We start from the raw sequence: 15,723 nt of genomic DNA on the forward strand, positions 1-15,723 counted from the left end.
TCAGTGAGCTTTTGATTCCTGTGGTCACAAACAGATTGGCAGTGGGAAATGCCCCCTGGAGCTTCTCTCTCGAATGGGACAATTACTGCCAGACCCGGTTCTGCCTCCCAACATTTCCTCCTCTTCCAGTGGCCGCAGCGACAGCTCAGCACGGTACAGCTGAAACCAGCTCCTGTCCATATGGGCAGGAGACGCGTGCTGAAGAGCACAGGGAAAGCTTTTGGGGACAACAAAAGCAACTGGAAGCCCAGTTTTACTTGGCTTTTGGAGGCTTTTTGATGCCAGACGTCTGCTGCCTCCGCACATCTCACCCGTTTTCGGCACGAAGCAGAGCCGGTGCCTGCTTTTGCCACGGGCCAGGTGTTAGCGTGTACCGTTACAGTGCTCAGCCTCCACGTTCCCTGCTCGTGTCGTGTTGTCTTTGGATGGATTTGCAATTCCCCTCCTTCCCCTCTTGCCAAATGAGCTGCGTGGGCCAGCGCTCTGCTCTGCTTCCCTCCCTGCTGCTCACTTGGAAGGCGAGCAGCACCAGGTGTGCGAATGCACAGCTCGGCCCTGGACATCTTCACTGTTCTCCCCATACTTTCAGACATAATATTTACACTGGGCCTTTACGTGCAGCTGGAGCTCAAATAAATGACTGGACTGTCTATTTGCTGGGCTTCTGCAGGTTTTGGGTTCTGCAGCTGTGCCCGGCCTCCCGGCGAGGGCACGTTATGGGGCCTTCTGCAGGCTCCCGGCACCACGCTGGGCTTGCAACCAGACCTACAACCAGACCCGAGCAGGTGAACAGCTTCCCAGTGCTGCTGCGTGGCAAGGTGGGGACAAAACCCTTGGAGAAGAACCCAGGAGCCAGGTGGAGCAAGCGGCAGTGGTGGGCACGCAGCGCCCATCCCCTGCGATCCCCCAGGCAAAGCCCAGGGCTCGTGCTGAGTCAGGAGTTGAGCAATTCCTAGAAGCTCCAGGAAGCGTCCGTGGTTAATGAAACCAGGCACTAGCGTGGTATTAGTGGGTTCTTTTTCTGGAAATTCACATGAAAAACACCAGGTCCCGTCCGTTTGTGGTCGCGAGCACGCCCGGAGACCCTTGGCACCAGCACGGAGGTGTTGCTCCTGGCCCCCTGACCAGACTGCAACCCAGTAAATGATGGGCTGTTTACTTAAAAAATGCCACCTGCGGTTTCAGTAGGATCCAGCATTAATTTATTAGCCCAAAGTGCTGTGTGCTGTTCCTGCCTGTTGTTTACAGAGCCGCTGCCTGTCTTCTCGGCGATGGCTGAGCTTGCTTTGACCCCTACCCTGAGCTTGTCCGTCAGTTTGTCTGCAAAGCACTTCGGGATTTCTTTGGACTGGGTCGAGGAGATTTCTAAAGAAATAGTTTTTTAATCCACTGGATGCAGGCTTGGGTGGGAGCAGTTATTCCCTGCAGAAAAATTCGGCGGCTACAGCTGAGATTGCTTAACAGTGGCGCTTCTCCAGGACATCTTAACTAACTAAGTGCTGCCTGCTACCACGGCCTCCAGAGTCCTTGGGAAAGGACATGAAAAAACGTGTTAAAAAGCATCTGTTTTCATAACTAGCTAAAATCCCTGGATAGCCGGGCGTAATTTTCCATTGTTGTTGAGCGGAGGATCACGGATCGCTCTCTGAAAATAGGGAGCACTGGAAGATGAGCTGCAGGCCTGCCTCGGCGCACGGTGGCGTGCTGTGCGAGTGACCTGGTTTTGAGGAGTTGTTCTTGCTTCCTTGGCAAGCACGGGCCAAGGAAACCTTCTTCCCTCCCCAAAAAAATAAAATGTATTGGAGTTTTCAAACTGCGAGACGGTGACTGCAAACGCCTGGCTTTGAAGGATCCCTGTAACTCGTGTAAAAAGGCTTTTTTAGGAACAAGAGGGTGACTGGAGGGCAGTAGACAAATAAAAAGGAGCATGCAAGGCCTTTATTTGATAGCAAGTTTTGATAAATTTGGGTACAAGGTAGAGCCTAGCTCGTTAGAGAAACAGGTTGTGCAAGGCGAGAGGGAGATTTCGATTTGCTGTGCCAAAATGCGGGGAGAAATTCGGGTTACGACACAGGGAGGTGCGAGTCCCTGCTCAAAACGCTGCAAGGCACGGTGCAGCACATCCAGCTCACCTGCACACAGCTCCGAGAGCAGCGATACGGCTTGATTGCACTTTGTCCTGAGACAGAGCAATGTTCCTCTCATTCCTGGGATTCCTAAACTGTTCACCTTTCCCCACCCAGCTCTGAGCAGAGAAAACACTTCTGACTCCGAAGGGGATGCTGAAAACACGGTGGCGGGAAGCCAGGCCAGAGGTTTTTATTAGGGAGAAAAAAAAGCAGGTTGATACCCCACAGGGCAGAATGACCCCCTTGAAAACGTGGTTTTTTTTGTTTTTTTTTTTTTTTTTTCACTGATTTTGTGTGTTTGGGATTAATAAAGAAGGGCAGAAGTCTCACCAAGAGAAAAATTGTGTTGTGATCTCTGCTGAGGAGCGCTTGCCAGGCCTCGTGTTTATAAAGGAGGAACTCTCCCGGTATTTTTAGCTGCGAAAATCAAGCTCAAAAATGATAAAGGTTACAGATGCCTCTGAGCCAGAGAGGGCTGCGGGCTGCAGTTGCAGGAGGCAAAATCCTAACCTGGCGTAAGCGGTGCAGCTCTTTGCTATCTCTCTGAGCCGTATTTCTAATGCATGCAAGCGGGAAGGGAGCTTTAAAGAGCATGGGGGGGGGAGAGTTACTTGGCATTGTAGCAGGACTGGAGAAAATTCAGGCAGCGCTCATGTTAAATTCCCTTTTAAAGAGCACTGCGTGTCCTGTGGCAGCGCACAGAAACCCGCCGCGGCCACAAACAGAGCAGAAGTTGGGTTTCTTGAGGATTCGGTGTGGGGGGGCTGGATTAATTTAATTCCGGGTAATTTAAGGCATTGAATGCAAAAATAAGTTTTAAAAATATTTTGAGACGTCTGTGTAAAAAGAGCGTGTTTTTGTTAAACATAACAATGAAGGGTTTGGGCTAGAAATTAAAGGGCAGCGCAAACAAAAGCCCAACGTAGTGCTTGGGGTTTTTCTCTTCTTCTGTGGTCAATCTGCAGAGTGTCTTTTGTGTCTTGATTATTATTTTCAAACCAAAGTGGCTGTGGGAGTCAAATTCAATGCTATTCACAGACCTGTTTATGTTTCTTGCCAAAAGAAGTGATTTCCAAGGGGTGGGATGGATGGGTTTTGGGGGCGGGGGAGCCAGAGCTCCATTATTTTGTTCTCCTCCAGAGCTGTGACTAGCAAGCATGCCCCATGTTGTACCAAAACATGCACAAAATCACCCAAATCAGCGAAGGCTCCCAGAGCAGCAGTCCCTTATGCAGGTGGGCACGTGCAGAACCTCCCAATCCGTGTATTTCTGCCTGTAGAGCGGCACGGGGTTCAGATCTACACTCCCTAGGGATCTTCCCCATCACGTTTATAGGTTTTTCAGGGCTGGACGTGGCTCTTGCGCCCTGGCTAACGTCTCGCTCTCCTCCCCCTGCAGGGTTTTGGCTGGTGTGGACCATCATCATCATTCTCAGCTGCTGTTGTGTTTGCCACCACCGACGCACCAAGCACCGGCTGCAGGCCCAGCAGCGGCAACATGAGATCAACCTGATCGCGTACCGGGAAGCCCACAACTACTCAGCCCTGCCCTTCTATTTACGTACGTACCTCGCGTCACTTATCCTAGAGGCCGTGGGGAGCAGTGCTTGGGCTCAGCGGGAGGTGGGGGACAGCTCTGCTGCCTCACCGGGGCTTGTGGAGGATGGAGGGGATGGGAAAGCACCATCGACTCGTGACCGTAGTGCCCTGCTGTGCTATGCTGGAGTGGGGAGCCTCAGCCTTTGACTGGAGGTGCCACAGCTGAGTTTCCTATACAGGTTGTCGAATTGCATGTGTAGACCTGCTTTTCTCATTCAACTTTTGCCCCAGCAGCTTTTTCCTCCCCAGCCCCAGGGATACACAATTACGCGTGGAAAACTACAGTGCTATCTCTGAAGGTTTCCATTGTTTAAGTCCGTTCTGTCTGTATAGGCTATTTTGTTGCCTGTTATGAAATAAATAAAATCTTTCTTAGATCTGAGGGTCTGTAAGTACAACGAACTCACTTCTCTTGCTGGTACTGCCAGTTTATTCTGACCAGACCAGAAAAACTGAATCCACCACTGAAACAACAACCATGAGCCCTGATGCTGAGTTTCTTGTAACCATTTGCGTCTCTTCATATTCACACAAAGCTCTGTGAGGTGAAATCTTTGCTCTTGAGAGTGGAAACTCAGCTGAGAAGCCAGTGTTGGAGAGGGCTGGCAGGTTATCTCCTAGGCTGTTCCCTCCAGCCAACACAGGCCACACTTCAGTGTGGTTTATGGGGCCATTTGGGGTATGGTTAGGTTTGCCTGGTAGACCTGAGAGCCATAAGGTCTGGCTGCTGTTCCCAGCTGTGTCCATCTCCTCCTGCAACTGTGCCCTCCTGTGCTGCAATTGTTTCTTCTGTAAAGCACAGAACATCTCTTTTGGTTTAATTTTTGGCACCGCTTGTGAAGCCCGTTGAGCTGTTTGGTGGCGAGGTGCTGGTAGATGACAAACAACCCGCCGACCTGCGTTAATAACGAGTTTCCCGAGATAAGCTGCTCGCGAAATAACTTCTCCTTGCCTCCCGCTTTCAGGGTTTCTGCCAAATTATTTACTACCTCCCTACGAGGAAGTGGTGAACCGACCGCCAACCCCGCCACCGCCATACAGTGCCTTACACCAGCAGTGCGTCCCAGCAGGCAGCAGTAGCACAATCCCAGACACGCCAAGAACCCTGCAGCCAGCACAGAGCAGCTCGGCAGCACCTGGCGGCAATAACAGCAGTACTGACAACACCGGGTCCCCCGGCCTCGGGGACCCCGAGCCTTCCACCGCCGCGCTGGTCGAGCGAGCAGTTGCCAAAATGCAGAGCGTGGAGCCCGGTGGTGGCACCAGCACGGGAGCTGAGCTAGTGGAGAGGGCCAGTCCCGAAAAGGATACAGAGTGCAAGGAGGAACTGCTAAAAGGCTACAGCTCTGAGAGCTTAGAGCAGAGCAGCGCCATCCCCGACGCGAAGGACAAGACGCCGGGCAGGCAGCGCCGCTTCACGGGCGACTCGGGCATCGAGGTCTGCGTATGCAACCGGGGCCACCACGACGACGACCTCAAGGAGTTCGACGGGCTCATCGACGATGCTCTGGATGGGCCCCTGGACTTCTGCGACAGCTGCAGCGGCCGCCCGCACGGGGACGAGGAGGAAGGGCTTTTTAATGCCGCGGAAGAGCAGCACCGCGAACACAGCCACCACCACCTGCCCCGGCAGCCGGTGTGTGTACTCTTGAACACAATAAATGAGCAGGACTCTCCAAACTCTCGTACCAATAACTCCCCCAGCTAAGGTGGCAGAGTGGAAGGGAGAAAATTGGGGGTAAAAAAAAACAAAACAACAACAACACAAAGAAATAAAAGTGAAATAAGCAGATTAAAACTTTAAGAGGAGGAAAAGGTGATATACAACCGTTTTTTTTTTAGTTTTCCTCCCCTCCGGTGTAATTCGGGGACTAGTCCCGAAGGCCCAGCTTGTGGGGGACGGGTTGCTCTGGGTTTTGTTAATCATGTCCATCCTGCTCTGTGAGGCAGGGGGTGACGTTTCTCAATGAGACCTTCTAACAAATTGAACTTTCCCAATGGTGATTTTGGTGATGGTTATTATGAGTTTGTTGGTTTTAGTTTTTCCAGAACACTGCTTTGTCTCGCAATCAGTAAAGCTCAGCAAATCTCACCCTGGGAGGATACGAAATCACCATAAGGCTTCAACCTCCAGGTGTCTTCCCAGAAGCCAGCAGCTTCTGACAGTGCCGGCAGTCAGTAGCCCAAGAGTTCTGGTTTGATATAGTGCTCTTGAGGCATTGTGGATTTCTTTTCATTTTAACTTTTTTTTTTTTTTTGTGTGTGTGTGTGCGTGTTAAACTTTCCCAAAGCTGATGAACGCCTCGACACATCAGCCCTATAATCTCTGGTGCTTCAGTGTTTAAGACAGCAGGTAGGAAATTTCCCACTTGAAGCTGGTAACTGAAGGACCAGTTTCTTCCAGGAGTGTTAGTCTACCACGAGCAGTCTGAAAAGAAAGGGTTTGCAGAAATTTGCCTTTATATGTCATTTTCAAAGACAAGTGTATTTGTTCAATGCCTCCAAGAGCACAGTTAGAAGTAGAATCAGGGCAGCTGGGCTGCCTGCCAAGTACTGTGGTCTCCGAATGACCTTTTCCTGGTGTGCTGCAAAAGGGCTTGGCTTTATTTTTTCCTTATTTTGCACCCCGAGAGCAGCACACTTGAGTTAAGATGACAAAAAAAAAAAAAAAAAAAAAAAAAAGAACAGGGCTCTCTTTGGCCAGCGTGCCTTCAAGCTTCAGCGATGCATGTTGAACAAATGGAGACGAGAGCTCCGTCCATTGCGAAGGGATGACTTTACCATGTAGATGTGGAAGACCTGTGCAGTATTTTTTTTTTTTTTTTTTTTTTTAAATCCAAAAGTTTGGTGCGATTCTGATGTTGACCACTTACAGGAAATGAATGTCTGTTTTCTTTTTCTTTTTTTTTTTTTTTTCTTTTTATGGTGGCAACTGGCTACTGTATAATGTCTGTGAGCGTGTGTGTGTGACTGCAATCCATGCATGCGAGTCCTACTGGTAATATGAAAACCTGCTGTAAGACTGCAAGAAAATTTACTGTAGCTTTGCTTTAATAAACGGTAGAGATTTTGTTAGTAACAACCCGAAGGGAAAAAAAAAAAAGTAAGAGCTGAAACTAACATTCCCTGGAGTGCTCGTGTGGAAGAGAGCACAATTCAGACTGTGTATCTTGTTCTTGGGTTTTCTCCCCGTCCCTTTTATAATTATGGTCGTCCAGATCATTACTGTTATGGGGAAAAAAAAAATTGAAAACTGAACTCAGTCATACTCAGATTTGATTGATTGAAAACCAAAATCAGTTTCAAATGAGGTGGAAACCAAAATATAATGTCTTTTCTGATAACTTGCCTGTGTGTATGTGTATCATTTTTTGAGTTAAGAAAAAGATCTCTTTAGTTGGTGGATGCTTTTTTTAACTGGAGGTACGTAGCACTGACCTGAATACAGATGATGGAGCAAGATAAGTGGTGCTTATTTCAGTGTTTTACATGCTTGAAGGTAAAACTCACACTTCTAACTTAAAAACAAAACAAAACAAAACAAAACAAAACAAAACAAAACAAAAAAAAAACAAACTTCTGACTTAAAAAAAAAAAAAAAAAAAGGGCAACTTGTAGGAGAAATTTGCTCCTCTGCCCCTTGCAGCTTTTCTCTTCCATCAAACAGCACTTCAGTAGGTGTACATGTATTAGGGTGGTCTTAAGAATTAAATACTCTGGTCTGGATTCAGGGAATTTTGTTTCTGGATGCCTCCTGTGAGAGCGATAACAGAGCTGGGGCGTACCCCTGGGGTGGGCTGGCTCACCATAAAGCCAGGTAGGGACTGGCTGCTTGCAGCTCTGCTCACACTTTAGAGAAGAGAATTAAAGATCCTCGCTGCCACCCCTAGAAATTCTCCACGTACTGGCACTGAGGTTTGTTCCTCGCATCATGGAGGAAGCTGGAAAAAAAAATAAAATAAAGAAATACACATCAGTCCTTACAGTGTGGGATTTTCCTGCTATAAATCCTGGGAATGGCCCTGAGCCGGTGGGAGAACTTCTGCCAATGTTCCTGTTACTAGAAGACAAAAATCTCTGTTTGTTTTCCTGCCTTCTCACTAAGGGCAGGAGAAGCCGCAGTCCTCTGGACACCGAGGTGAGTGCCAGTGGGTGTTTCTAATCAGGAACAAGCAGTGGTGTGCCCGTTCTGGGACTCCTCCATTTTCTTCAGACTTTTAAAGACCAGAAAGAAGCCCACAGGCCATGTCTATTTTATTTATTTTTTTTCCTACACCCCTCTTGCTCTTGTGGCAGAAAGCTGGCATGTGCAGGACTCTGAGTGTGGTGCTCTCAGTGCTTCAGGTTTTCAGACCCAGGTGTCAGGCAGGTGGCATGGGGACAGGACAGGTGGAAAAAAGCAAAAATCTGAGGTTCCCTCAATGAGTATGAGGCTTTGTATTTTTCCTTCTGTTCATAAACATTATTTCTTCCTAGACAGAGGTGGGAAATGCCTGTGTTTGTGTAACCCTACGACCAGAAGAGGAGGGCAGGCTCACCTGCCCAGAACGGGGCCAGGAAAGCCGCGGTGCAGCCAAGCCTCTGCCTTGCCCATGGCCACAGGGCAGGAGGCCGGGACGAGCCTCCTCGGAGGCAGAAGGAGCACGTATGGCCTCTGCCGAGCGGCTGCCAGTGACGCCAGCCACAGCCTGCGCCGGGCTCTGCCTCCTCCCCGGCACCCTGGGATGTGCGTCAGAGGCCGGCGCCTGGCCCGTGGAGCTTCCTGCCTCCTGGCCTCTGAAGGATCCCATCCTCCTCCTCCTGCTCCTCCTCACGTCCCGTCCGGGACATCCCGAGAAGGCCATGACCGTTCCCTTTTCTTCTTCAGAGCTGTTTCCCACCTCCCTCACAGCCCGGCTCTGTTATCAGATGGGAATCGTGCCCTGCACCGGGGCTCGCCTGGGCTGTGGTGCAAGCGCCGTGCGCTGCGTGCCGGGGGGGCTGTGGGGTTGGTTCTCAGTTTGTTTTCATTTCCCGGTTTGTTTTTGGCCAGGGACAGCCACCTCCTCATGGTGCTCAGGGCAAGCTGTGGGAAAGCCGCCTTCCTGCCATCAATTCCTCCCTCGCAGGCTGTAAGGAGCGGGAGGAGATGGGACACGCTGCTTCCCGGTAGCCCCACGTAGCTGCCTCCTGAGCCCCTTGGATGCAGAGCGCACTCCCAGCCTGTTTTTCCCCCATGCAAATGTCCCAAGCAGCCCCAGACGGAGGGCAGAGACGCAATGCGACCCGGCTGGTTACATCAGCAGGGTTATTTTGGCAGGGAAAGCAGCGGCTGCTGCCGAGGTCACCCCCGGCCCTCCCACAGCCAGGCCCCGGTTTGGGGTCACTGGATCCCAATCTGAATGAAACCGGAGGGCTCGTCCTGGGCACCGAGGCACCAAGGATCGGCACGTTTTGGGTTTCAGGGACCCCCATTTCTCGTGGCAGGAGAATTCGGCTGCCACCAGCTGAACTGAAGCTGCCTGGTGGGGTCTGGGGGCTTGGACCCGCGTGTTCAAACACAGCGGCCCCGTGAAGCTGTCTGGCTGTGAATACCAGCCCCGTGATTCAGAGTTAAATCGCGGGGGGAAACAGGCAGGGAGGGAGCGTGGAGGTGTGCAGGGCTGGGGAGGGGTCGCGCAGCCGTGTTGCCGCCTGGTTAAATATTAAAAAGGGTCAGGCAAGCCAGGAGCAGAAACCTAATTGCACACTGCCCTCCCTGGCGGGGCGTTTTATGGCAGCTGACGTCCCAGCTGGGAGGGGCTGTGCGTGCACATCCATGTGTGTATGGACATAAAAACGTGTGTGGGGGGCATTAAACACATCCCTGTGCTTTCATGTGCTTGCACACGGTGGTGAGTACACGGGCGTGCAGACATGGGCACACACTCCTGTATGTGTGCACACAGGGAGCCAGGCAGGAGCTAAAGCAGCAGGAATATTTAAGCTGTTTCCTTCTTTTCCCTGCATGAAGCAGGTTCCAGCTCAGGGATGGAGCTGGGGAGACCCTCTCCCCCCAGCAGCCACGCGGAGGGGCTGTGGCATCTCAGCCCAGCACACACAGGAGGTTTTGGGGCTGCCACACATCTCAGGCACCTTCCCACCTGCTTGTGCCTTCTGTCACCTGCCCAAAAAGCAGCCGGAGCTGTGCTGGGTTGGGAACAGCTTTATTCAGGCAGCCTGGCATCCATGAGACAGGCAGGGTGGAGGCTCTGTGGCATCCACCCACCCCACCCCATCCCACCCCACCATCACACGGGTGTCCCCGTCACGAGGCCGCCCTCCAGGCCTCCCGCAGCCTGGCCTTCACCCGAAACTTCTGCACCTGCAGCACGACGCCGAACTTGCCCTCCAGCGAGGGCAGGGGCTGGTCCGGGGGGCACTCGAGCGTGAACCTCTGCAGCACCCAGGCCAGGAAGAGGAACAGCTCCATCTTGGCCAGGACTTCGCCCAGGCACACGCGGATCCCAGCCCCAAAGGGCAGGTAGCTGGGCGAGGGTGAGTGGATGTGCTGGCCCTGCTCGTCCAGGAAGCGTCCTACAAGGGGAATAACGGGATCCTCTAAAGGGATCGGTCCCTTTCTGCCTGACACCTGCCCAAATTTAGCCCCTGCGTGTCCCTCCCACCAGGAGCAGGGCAAGGTGGGTGCGAGCTCCCCATATGGGAAGAAGCAGGACCCGACCTCCTGGCTCCTTTCCTTCTATGTCCCCACACCACCACAGGGCACAAAACCCACCGGGGTTGAACTCCTCGGGCTTGTCCCACTCCTTCTCGTCGTGGTGCACGGACCAGAGGTTGATGATGACCCTGGCGCCCTTGGGGATGGCGTACTCCCCGATGCTGTGGGGAGAACACGGTGTGAGGGGGCTGATCCTGCCCGCCGCCGCCACCCAGACCCCGGTGGTCTCACCTGGTGTCGGTGAGGGACACGTGTGGGATGAGCAGGGGGGACACGGGCCGGATGCGCAGCACTTCGCTGATGGTGGCCTCCAGGTAGGGCAGCAGCGGGCGGTCGCTGAGGTGGGGGTGACGGGCCAGGCCGATTTTCTGGTCCATCTCCTCCTGGATCTTCCTCTGGACCTGGGAGGGGAGCAAGGGCTGGGCGTGAGCACCCAGCACCACCAGCAGGTGATGGGGGCAGAAGCAAAGTGCTCCTCACAGCTTGATAGCCCTTACTCCAAGAGCCTGACATCTCTCTTGGCATTATCCTTCCCCAAAACCCCCTGCGATGCCTCTGGTGCAGGAGGGAGACCCGCGGGGCACGGACCTTACCTCAGGGTAGTGGAGCAGGTAGAGCACGGTCCACTTGAGCACGGTCGTGGTGGTCTCCACGCCAGCCCCGAAGATGTCCCCCACCGTCATGAGGAGGTGGTCGTCCGTCAGCTCCAGCCCCGGTGCCGGCGGGCTGTTGTTCTCGGCGCTGAGCCTCACTTGCAGGAGGGCATCCATGAGGTCCCTCACGGTGTCCCCACAGAAGGCTTCCTGCCAGGGGACACAGCTGAGCCCCCCCAGCTCAGCTCCAGCACCCCGCAGCCCCCTGTCCCAGCCCCTTCGGCACCTTGTGTTCGGTGAACTTCTGCTGGAGCAGCTCATCCCTGACCTTGAGGCATTTCTTCAGCAGGGCCAAGTCCTTGTTGGGGAAGATCTGGGGGAGAAAAGCCCCATTACAGCACAGAGCTCCAGCTCAACCTCCAGCTCCTTCCTCTCTTCCCTCAGGAGAAGCCCACGCAGCTCCTGTGTCCCCACTCACCTGCAGCCAGGGGAAGATGTCCACCAAGCTCTCCTTGGCCACGGTGTCCACGATGCCCTGGCTGTACTCCAGCATGGCCTCGAACTCGGGGTCCCCGCGGCGGTAGGAGGAGTTGAAGCAGAGGGAGCAGACCACGTTGGTGACAGCCCGCGTGAGCTCCGGGGCCATGTCCAGGGCTGCGTCCTGCGCGGCGCTGAGTGTCTCACACAGGGATGCAGCCTCCTGGCAGACTTTTTTTTTTTGGGGGGGGAAGGAGAGGCAGGAGAGGGGACGGTGAGCCCCGGGGGTGGCCAAGGGGGTGGCAGGAGGCACCTCCAGCAGGGGTTTGGGCAGCAGGGATGGAGCAGAGAGGCAATAAGGACAGAAAACACACACATATATGATAGCGGGGTGGCAGGGGACACTCACTGATCTTCTCGAGGGCGACCGAGCCCTCCCCGAACATGGAGAGGGCGGCGTGTACCAGCTTGCGCTGGAACTTCCAGAGGGGGCTGTAGCTGGCGAAGGCGATGTCCTTGCCCCCCCGGGACAGCAGGTCCGTGGTCACCTTACGGGGTACACAGCTTTAGGGTCAGGCAGGAAGCCCTGCAGCATCCTCGCCCTGCAGCAGGGGGGTCCCCCAAACCCATCCCCTCGGACTCACGGTGCGGGGCCGTCCGGCGAAAGCCTTCCCCTTCTTCAGCAGCACCTCGCGGGCGTGCTGGTAGCTGTTGACCACCACCACGTAGTGGGAGCCCATCCAGAGCCCGTAGAGGCTGCCGTAGCGACCCTGCAGGCTCCAGAGCCGCAGGTGGAGCTGGGGGTGCCCGGCCAGCTGCAGCAGGCTCCCCACCAGTGGCAGGGCTGGCAGGCTCCGCAGCCGCCCCGTCCCCGTCCCTGTCCCCGTCCCCATGGGACCCCGGCGGCGTGCCAGCCCCCAGGCACACAGCAGGGCCAGGCACAGCAGCAGGGCGGCCAGCGGCAGCATGGTGGGGTGGCTGCAGGGCCGTGCATCCCCCGCTCCTTTATACCCGCCCAGCAGAGTCCCCTTGACCCTGGGATGGGTTCGGCTGCTTATCGGGGGGATGGCGGCCGGCCGTGACGGGCAGCGGGCCAGCTCCGCAGCTGGGGACAGGGCGGAGGGGCTGGGAGTATGGGGGGAGGCCCTGGGGGCTCCTCTGGGTGCAGGGACTGGGGTGGGCTGGGGGCTGCCGACGCGCTGTGAGACCCTCCTGGTGTCTGAGGGGCTGGGGCACTGGGCAGCACTGGGAAGAATTGGGCAATATGGTGAAGGAGTGGTTTGAACTGGTTAGTACTGGGCAGCACTGGGCAATATGGTGCAGGACTGGTGAGTACTGGTTAGTACTGGGCACTACTGGGTAATATGGGTCAGGGGTGGTTTGAACTGGTTAGTACTGGGCAGCACTGGGTAATATAGTGCAGGGGTGGTTTAAACTGGTTAATACTGGGCAGTACTGGGTAATATGAACTATGGTGCAGGACTGGTTTGAACTGGTTAGTACTGGGCAGCACTGAGCAATACTGGGCAACACTGGGCAATATGGTGTAGGACTGGTTAGAACTGGTTAGTACTGGGCAGCACTGGGTAATATGGTGCAAAACTGGCTAGTATAGGTTAATACTGGGCAGTACTGGGTAATATGAACTATGGTGTAGGACTGGTTTGAATTGGTTAGTACTGGGCAGCACTGGGCAATACTGGGCAGCACTGGGCAATATGGTGCAGGAGTGGTTAGGACTGGTTAGAACTGGTCAGTATTGGTCAGTACTGGTCAGTACTGGTCAGCACTGGGCACCCCCCACTCCCCCGCCCTTCGCCTTCCCGCCTCTTTTGTCCCTCAGCGCTGCCCGTAGCGGCGCGGCGCAGGCGGGGCGTGCGGCGGGCAAGATGGCGGCGGGCGGCGCGGCGGAGGCGCAGGCGCGGTTCGGGCACTCGGTGAAGGGGCTGCTGACCGAGAAGGTGACGAGCTGCGGCACTGACGTCATCGCCCTCACCAAGCAGGTGCTGAAGGGCTCCCGCAGCGCCGAGGTGAGCGGCGGGCGGGCCGGCGGACTACAAGTCCCAACATGCAGCGCGGCCGCGGGGCCCCCGGGGAAGGGCGGAGGGACCGCGGGAGCTGCAGGGGCGCGGGGCGCGGGGCATGATGGGAGTTGTAGGCGGCGGGGGAGGTGTGCTGATAGGTGTGTGCGGGGCGCGGGGCATGCTGGGAGTTGTAGTCCCGAGGGCAGCTCCTGGCCCTTTGGGGGGGTTTGGGGTTGGATTTGGGGTTGGGGTTGGGGTTGGGTCTGGCAGCGCTGTCCTTGTCTTGTAGCTCCTGGGGCAGGCTGCGAGGAACATGGTGCTGCAGGAGGACGCCATCCTGCACTCGGAGGACGTAAGCTGTGCCTGGCACTGCAACACTCCTGGGAAATAGGGGAGAAGGGTTTTGGGGACGGGGGCCCTGAAATGAGAGATCTGTGCGTTGGCGGGGGGAGCAAAGGTGCTGCCGAGCCAAACGTTCGTTCTTGGTCTTGTTTTCCACAGAGCCTGAGGAAAATGGCCATAATAACCACGCACCTGCAGTACCAGTAAGTAGGGGGCACCGCCTGCTCTGTGGGGCGCTGAGCGCTGCCCTTCAGCCCCGTCCCTTTATAAGGTTTTTGCCATGCACTGCATCTCCATTAAGAATGTGCAATGCATCTGGGACTAATGGGGAGAAGTTAAAGCCTCTGCTTTGTGCTCTGGGCTTAATCCAGACACACGTGAGGGTTTTGGGCTCCTGAGCCCTTGTTTGAGTCCCTTTTCATCAACGTCGAGTGATGTTGCTGAAATTTGTGTTTTTCTAATGCTCTTTCCTCTCCTTTTCTCATCTAGGCAGGAAGCAATTCAGAAGAAGTGAGTACCTAGCGGAGGGAATGCCAGGAGGACGTGGGAAACAGCACGTAGAGATTGATGGGGAAAGGAAAGAGTAATGGGGTGTGTGTGGCGGGGAGAGAATGCAGCTGGAGGGTTTTTGCAGCTGCTTTTGAAACATGCTGGCCCAGCAAGATAGCGTTTCACTGCTCTGAAGGTCAGTACTGTGAGGAGATGAGAACTTGGGTGAAGGGATGATTTTACTTAAAACTTCTGGTTCTTTCCTTAACATGCACGAGTACACGAAGTGTGGTTTGCCTTGTGGGCACGGGGAGGTGGGGTGGGGAACCCTGGGATTTCTCTTCCCGTCCCTTGGGTGCTCCCTGGGGATCAGATCTCACTGTCAGCCTCTTCTTGTTTTGTCCCCAGTGTCGAGCAGTCATCAAACCTGCGGGACCAGCTGAGTCACTTGCTGAAATGAAGTGAAGCTGAAGGCACGAGGACTTCTCGACTGGCACTGAGGGCAGCCAGGCATCCTGTCCCCTCCGGGGCTCAGACCTGTGTCTGGACGGTGCTGGATGCCCGCTGGGATATGTGCAGAGCACACATTCCTGAACGTGTGGGCCCCTCTCACGCGGTCCCATCCACGTCTCTGTCTCCAGAACGCTCTCCTGCTTCCCCACATGTGACTGAAACGATCTTAGCAGAAAGTTCCCTTCCCCCAACGATCCCTGTGTTCGCTTAGTTCCCGTGTTTCACGTGCGATGTTCGGCTGTCCAATGTTTCTCACAGCCGGAGTGGGACAATTTTATTTCCCGTCTAAGCTCTGCTCAGCATCCGTCTCCTGAAAGGTGATGGAATAATGCTGCTGGTGCCTGCCAACAACCAGCAATCACACAGCCCGAGTTTTCATACGAAACAGCTCCTCCCCTCCCAATAAACGTACAAACTAGAGATGTGGGTTTTAAATACAGGTGCCTGAAGTTTGACACGGGTCCTTATTTAGGCACAGATGGTCGCTGCAATTTATTTAGGGCGTGTTAATCAGTGGGAGCTGTAAGTGGCTGGGTGGGTGAGGTGCTTCAGAGTGGGCTGAGGTGCCTGTCCAAGACCTGAATTTTGGAAAGCGTGATTCTGGGCAGACACCTCTGTCCCTGCTCCAGCTGGACATGCCTTGGCGAGCATCCCGCTCTGAGGTTATCTTATTTTCCACTAAGCCAGAGCTTGGAACGCCATCCCTTTGCCAACCCATCTGTACTGCCTTCGGCCTTCAACCACATTCCTGTGCTGGGTTGCTGCTCCAGCTTTTGATGAAGCAGCCTTGGAAGTGCTGTGTAGCTGTATCTGGATGGGAAGGTGTCCAGAGACACAGCTGGGAAGCAGGCAGGGAGATG

The 15,723-nt window shown here is 54.6% G+C and overlaps 3 protein-coding genes across 13 annotated transcripts in view; 2 read left to right on the plus strand and 1 right to left on the minus strand.

Moving 5' to 3' along the window:
- WBP1L (WW domain binding protein 1 like) overlaps window positions 1–7,072 on the plus strand; it is a 54,880-nt gene extending 47,808 nt beyond the window's left edge. For 4 of the 7 annotated variants that reach the window (XM_084526666.1, XM_084526667.1, XM_084526669.1 and 1 more), the window contains 2 exons: window positions 3,529–3,690; window positions 4,694–7,072. In XM_084526666.1, the coding sequence (XP_084382792.1) occupies window positions 3,529–3,690; window positions 4,694–5,436 (905 nt within the window). In that variant the 3' untranslated portion in view covers window positions 5,437–7,072. Of the gene's footprint in view, window positions 1–670; window positions 786–2,470; window positions 2,645–3,528; window positions 3,691–4,693 lie in introns of those variants that run through there. The other 3 variants (XM_084526668.1, XM_084526665.1, XM_084526671.1) reach the window with 2 other exon arrangements.
- Window positions 7,073–9,897: 2,825 nt separating this feature from the next.
- Window positions 9,898–12,478, minus strand: CYP17A1 (cytochrome P450 family 17 subfamily A member 1). The gene is made up of 8 exons (XM_084524959.1): window positions 12,140–12,478; window positions 11,905–12,043; window positions 11,497–11,726; window positions 11,305–11,391; window positions 11,019–11,228; window positions 10,657–10,826; window positions 10,483–10,586; window positions 9,898–10,283 (listed from the first exon to the last, which is right to left on the minus strand). The coding sequence occupies exons 1-8, from the start codon at window positions 12,461–12,463 to the stop codon at window positions 10,015–10,017; spliced, it is 1,533 nt and encodes a 510-aa protein (XP_084381085.1). The 5' UTR covers window positions 12,464–12,478; the 3' UTR covers window positions 9,898–10,014.
- Window positions 12,479–13,091: 613 nt separating this feature from the next.
- Window positions 13,092–15,280, plus strand: BORCS7 (BLOC-1 related complex subunit 7). 5 transcript variants are annotated; one of them, XM_084524983.1, is made up of 5 exons: window positions 13,126–13,498; window positions 13,809–13,871; window positions 14,021–14,064; window positions 14,351–14,371; window positions 14,759–15,280. In XM_084524983.1, exons 1-5 carry the CDS (start codon window positions 13,214–13,216, stop codon window positions 14,808–14,810), a joined length of 465 nt encoding a protein of 154 aa, XP_084381109.1. In that variant the 5' UTR covers window positions 13,126–13,213; the 3' UTR covers window positions 14,811–15,280. The 5 variants fall into 5 exon arrangements, with proteins under 5 accessions (XP_084381112.1, XP_084381111.1, XP_084381109.1 ...); XM_084524982.1 differs by having other exon boundaries at window positions 13,276–13,525; XM_084524986.1 differs by lacking the exon at window positions 14,351–14,371 and having other exon boundaries at window positions 13,092–13,498; window positions 14,021–14,068.
- The last annotated feature ends 443 nt before the right edge of the window (window positions 15,281–15,723 follow it).

The sequence above is a fragment of the Aythya ferina genome, assembly GCF_964211825.1.
Source record: "Aythya ferina genome assembly, chromosome: 7".
In the NCBI taxonomy this organism is placed as follows: domain Eukaryota; kingdom Metazoa; phylum Chordata; class Aves; order Anseriformes; family Anatidae; genus Aythya; species Aythya ferina.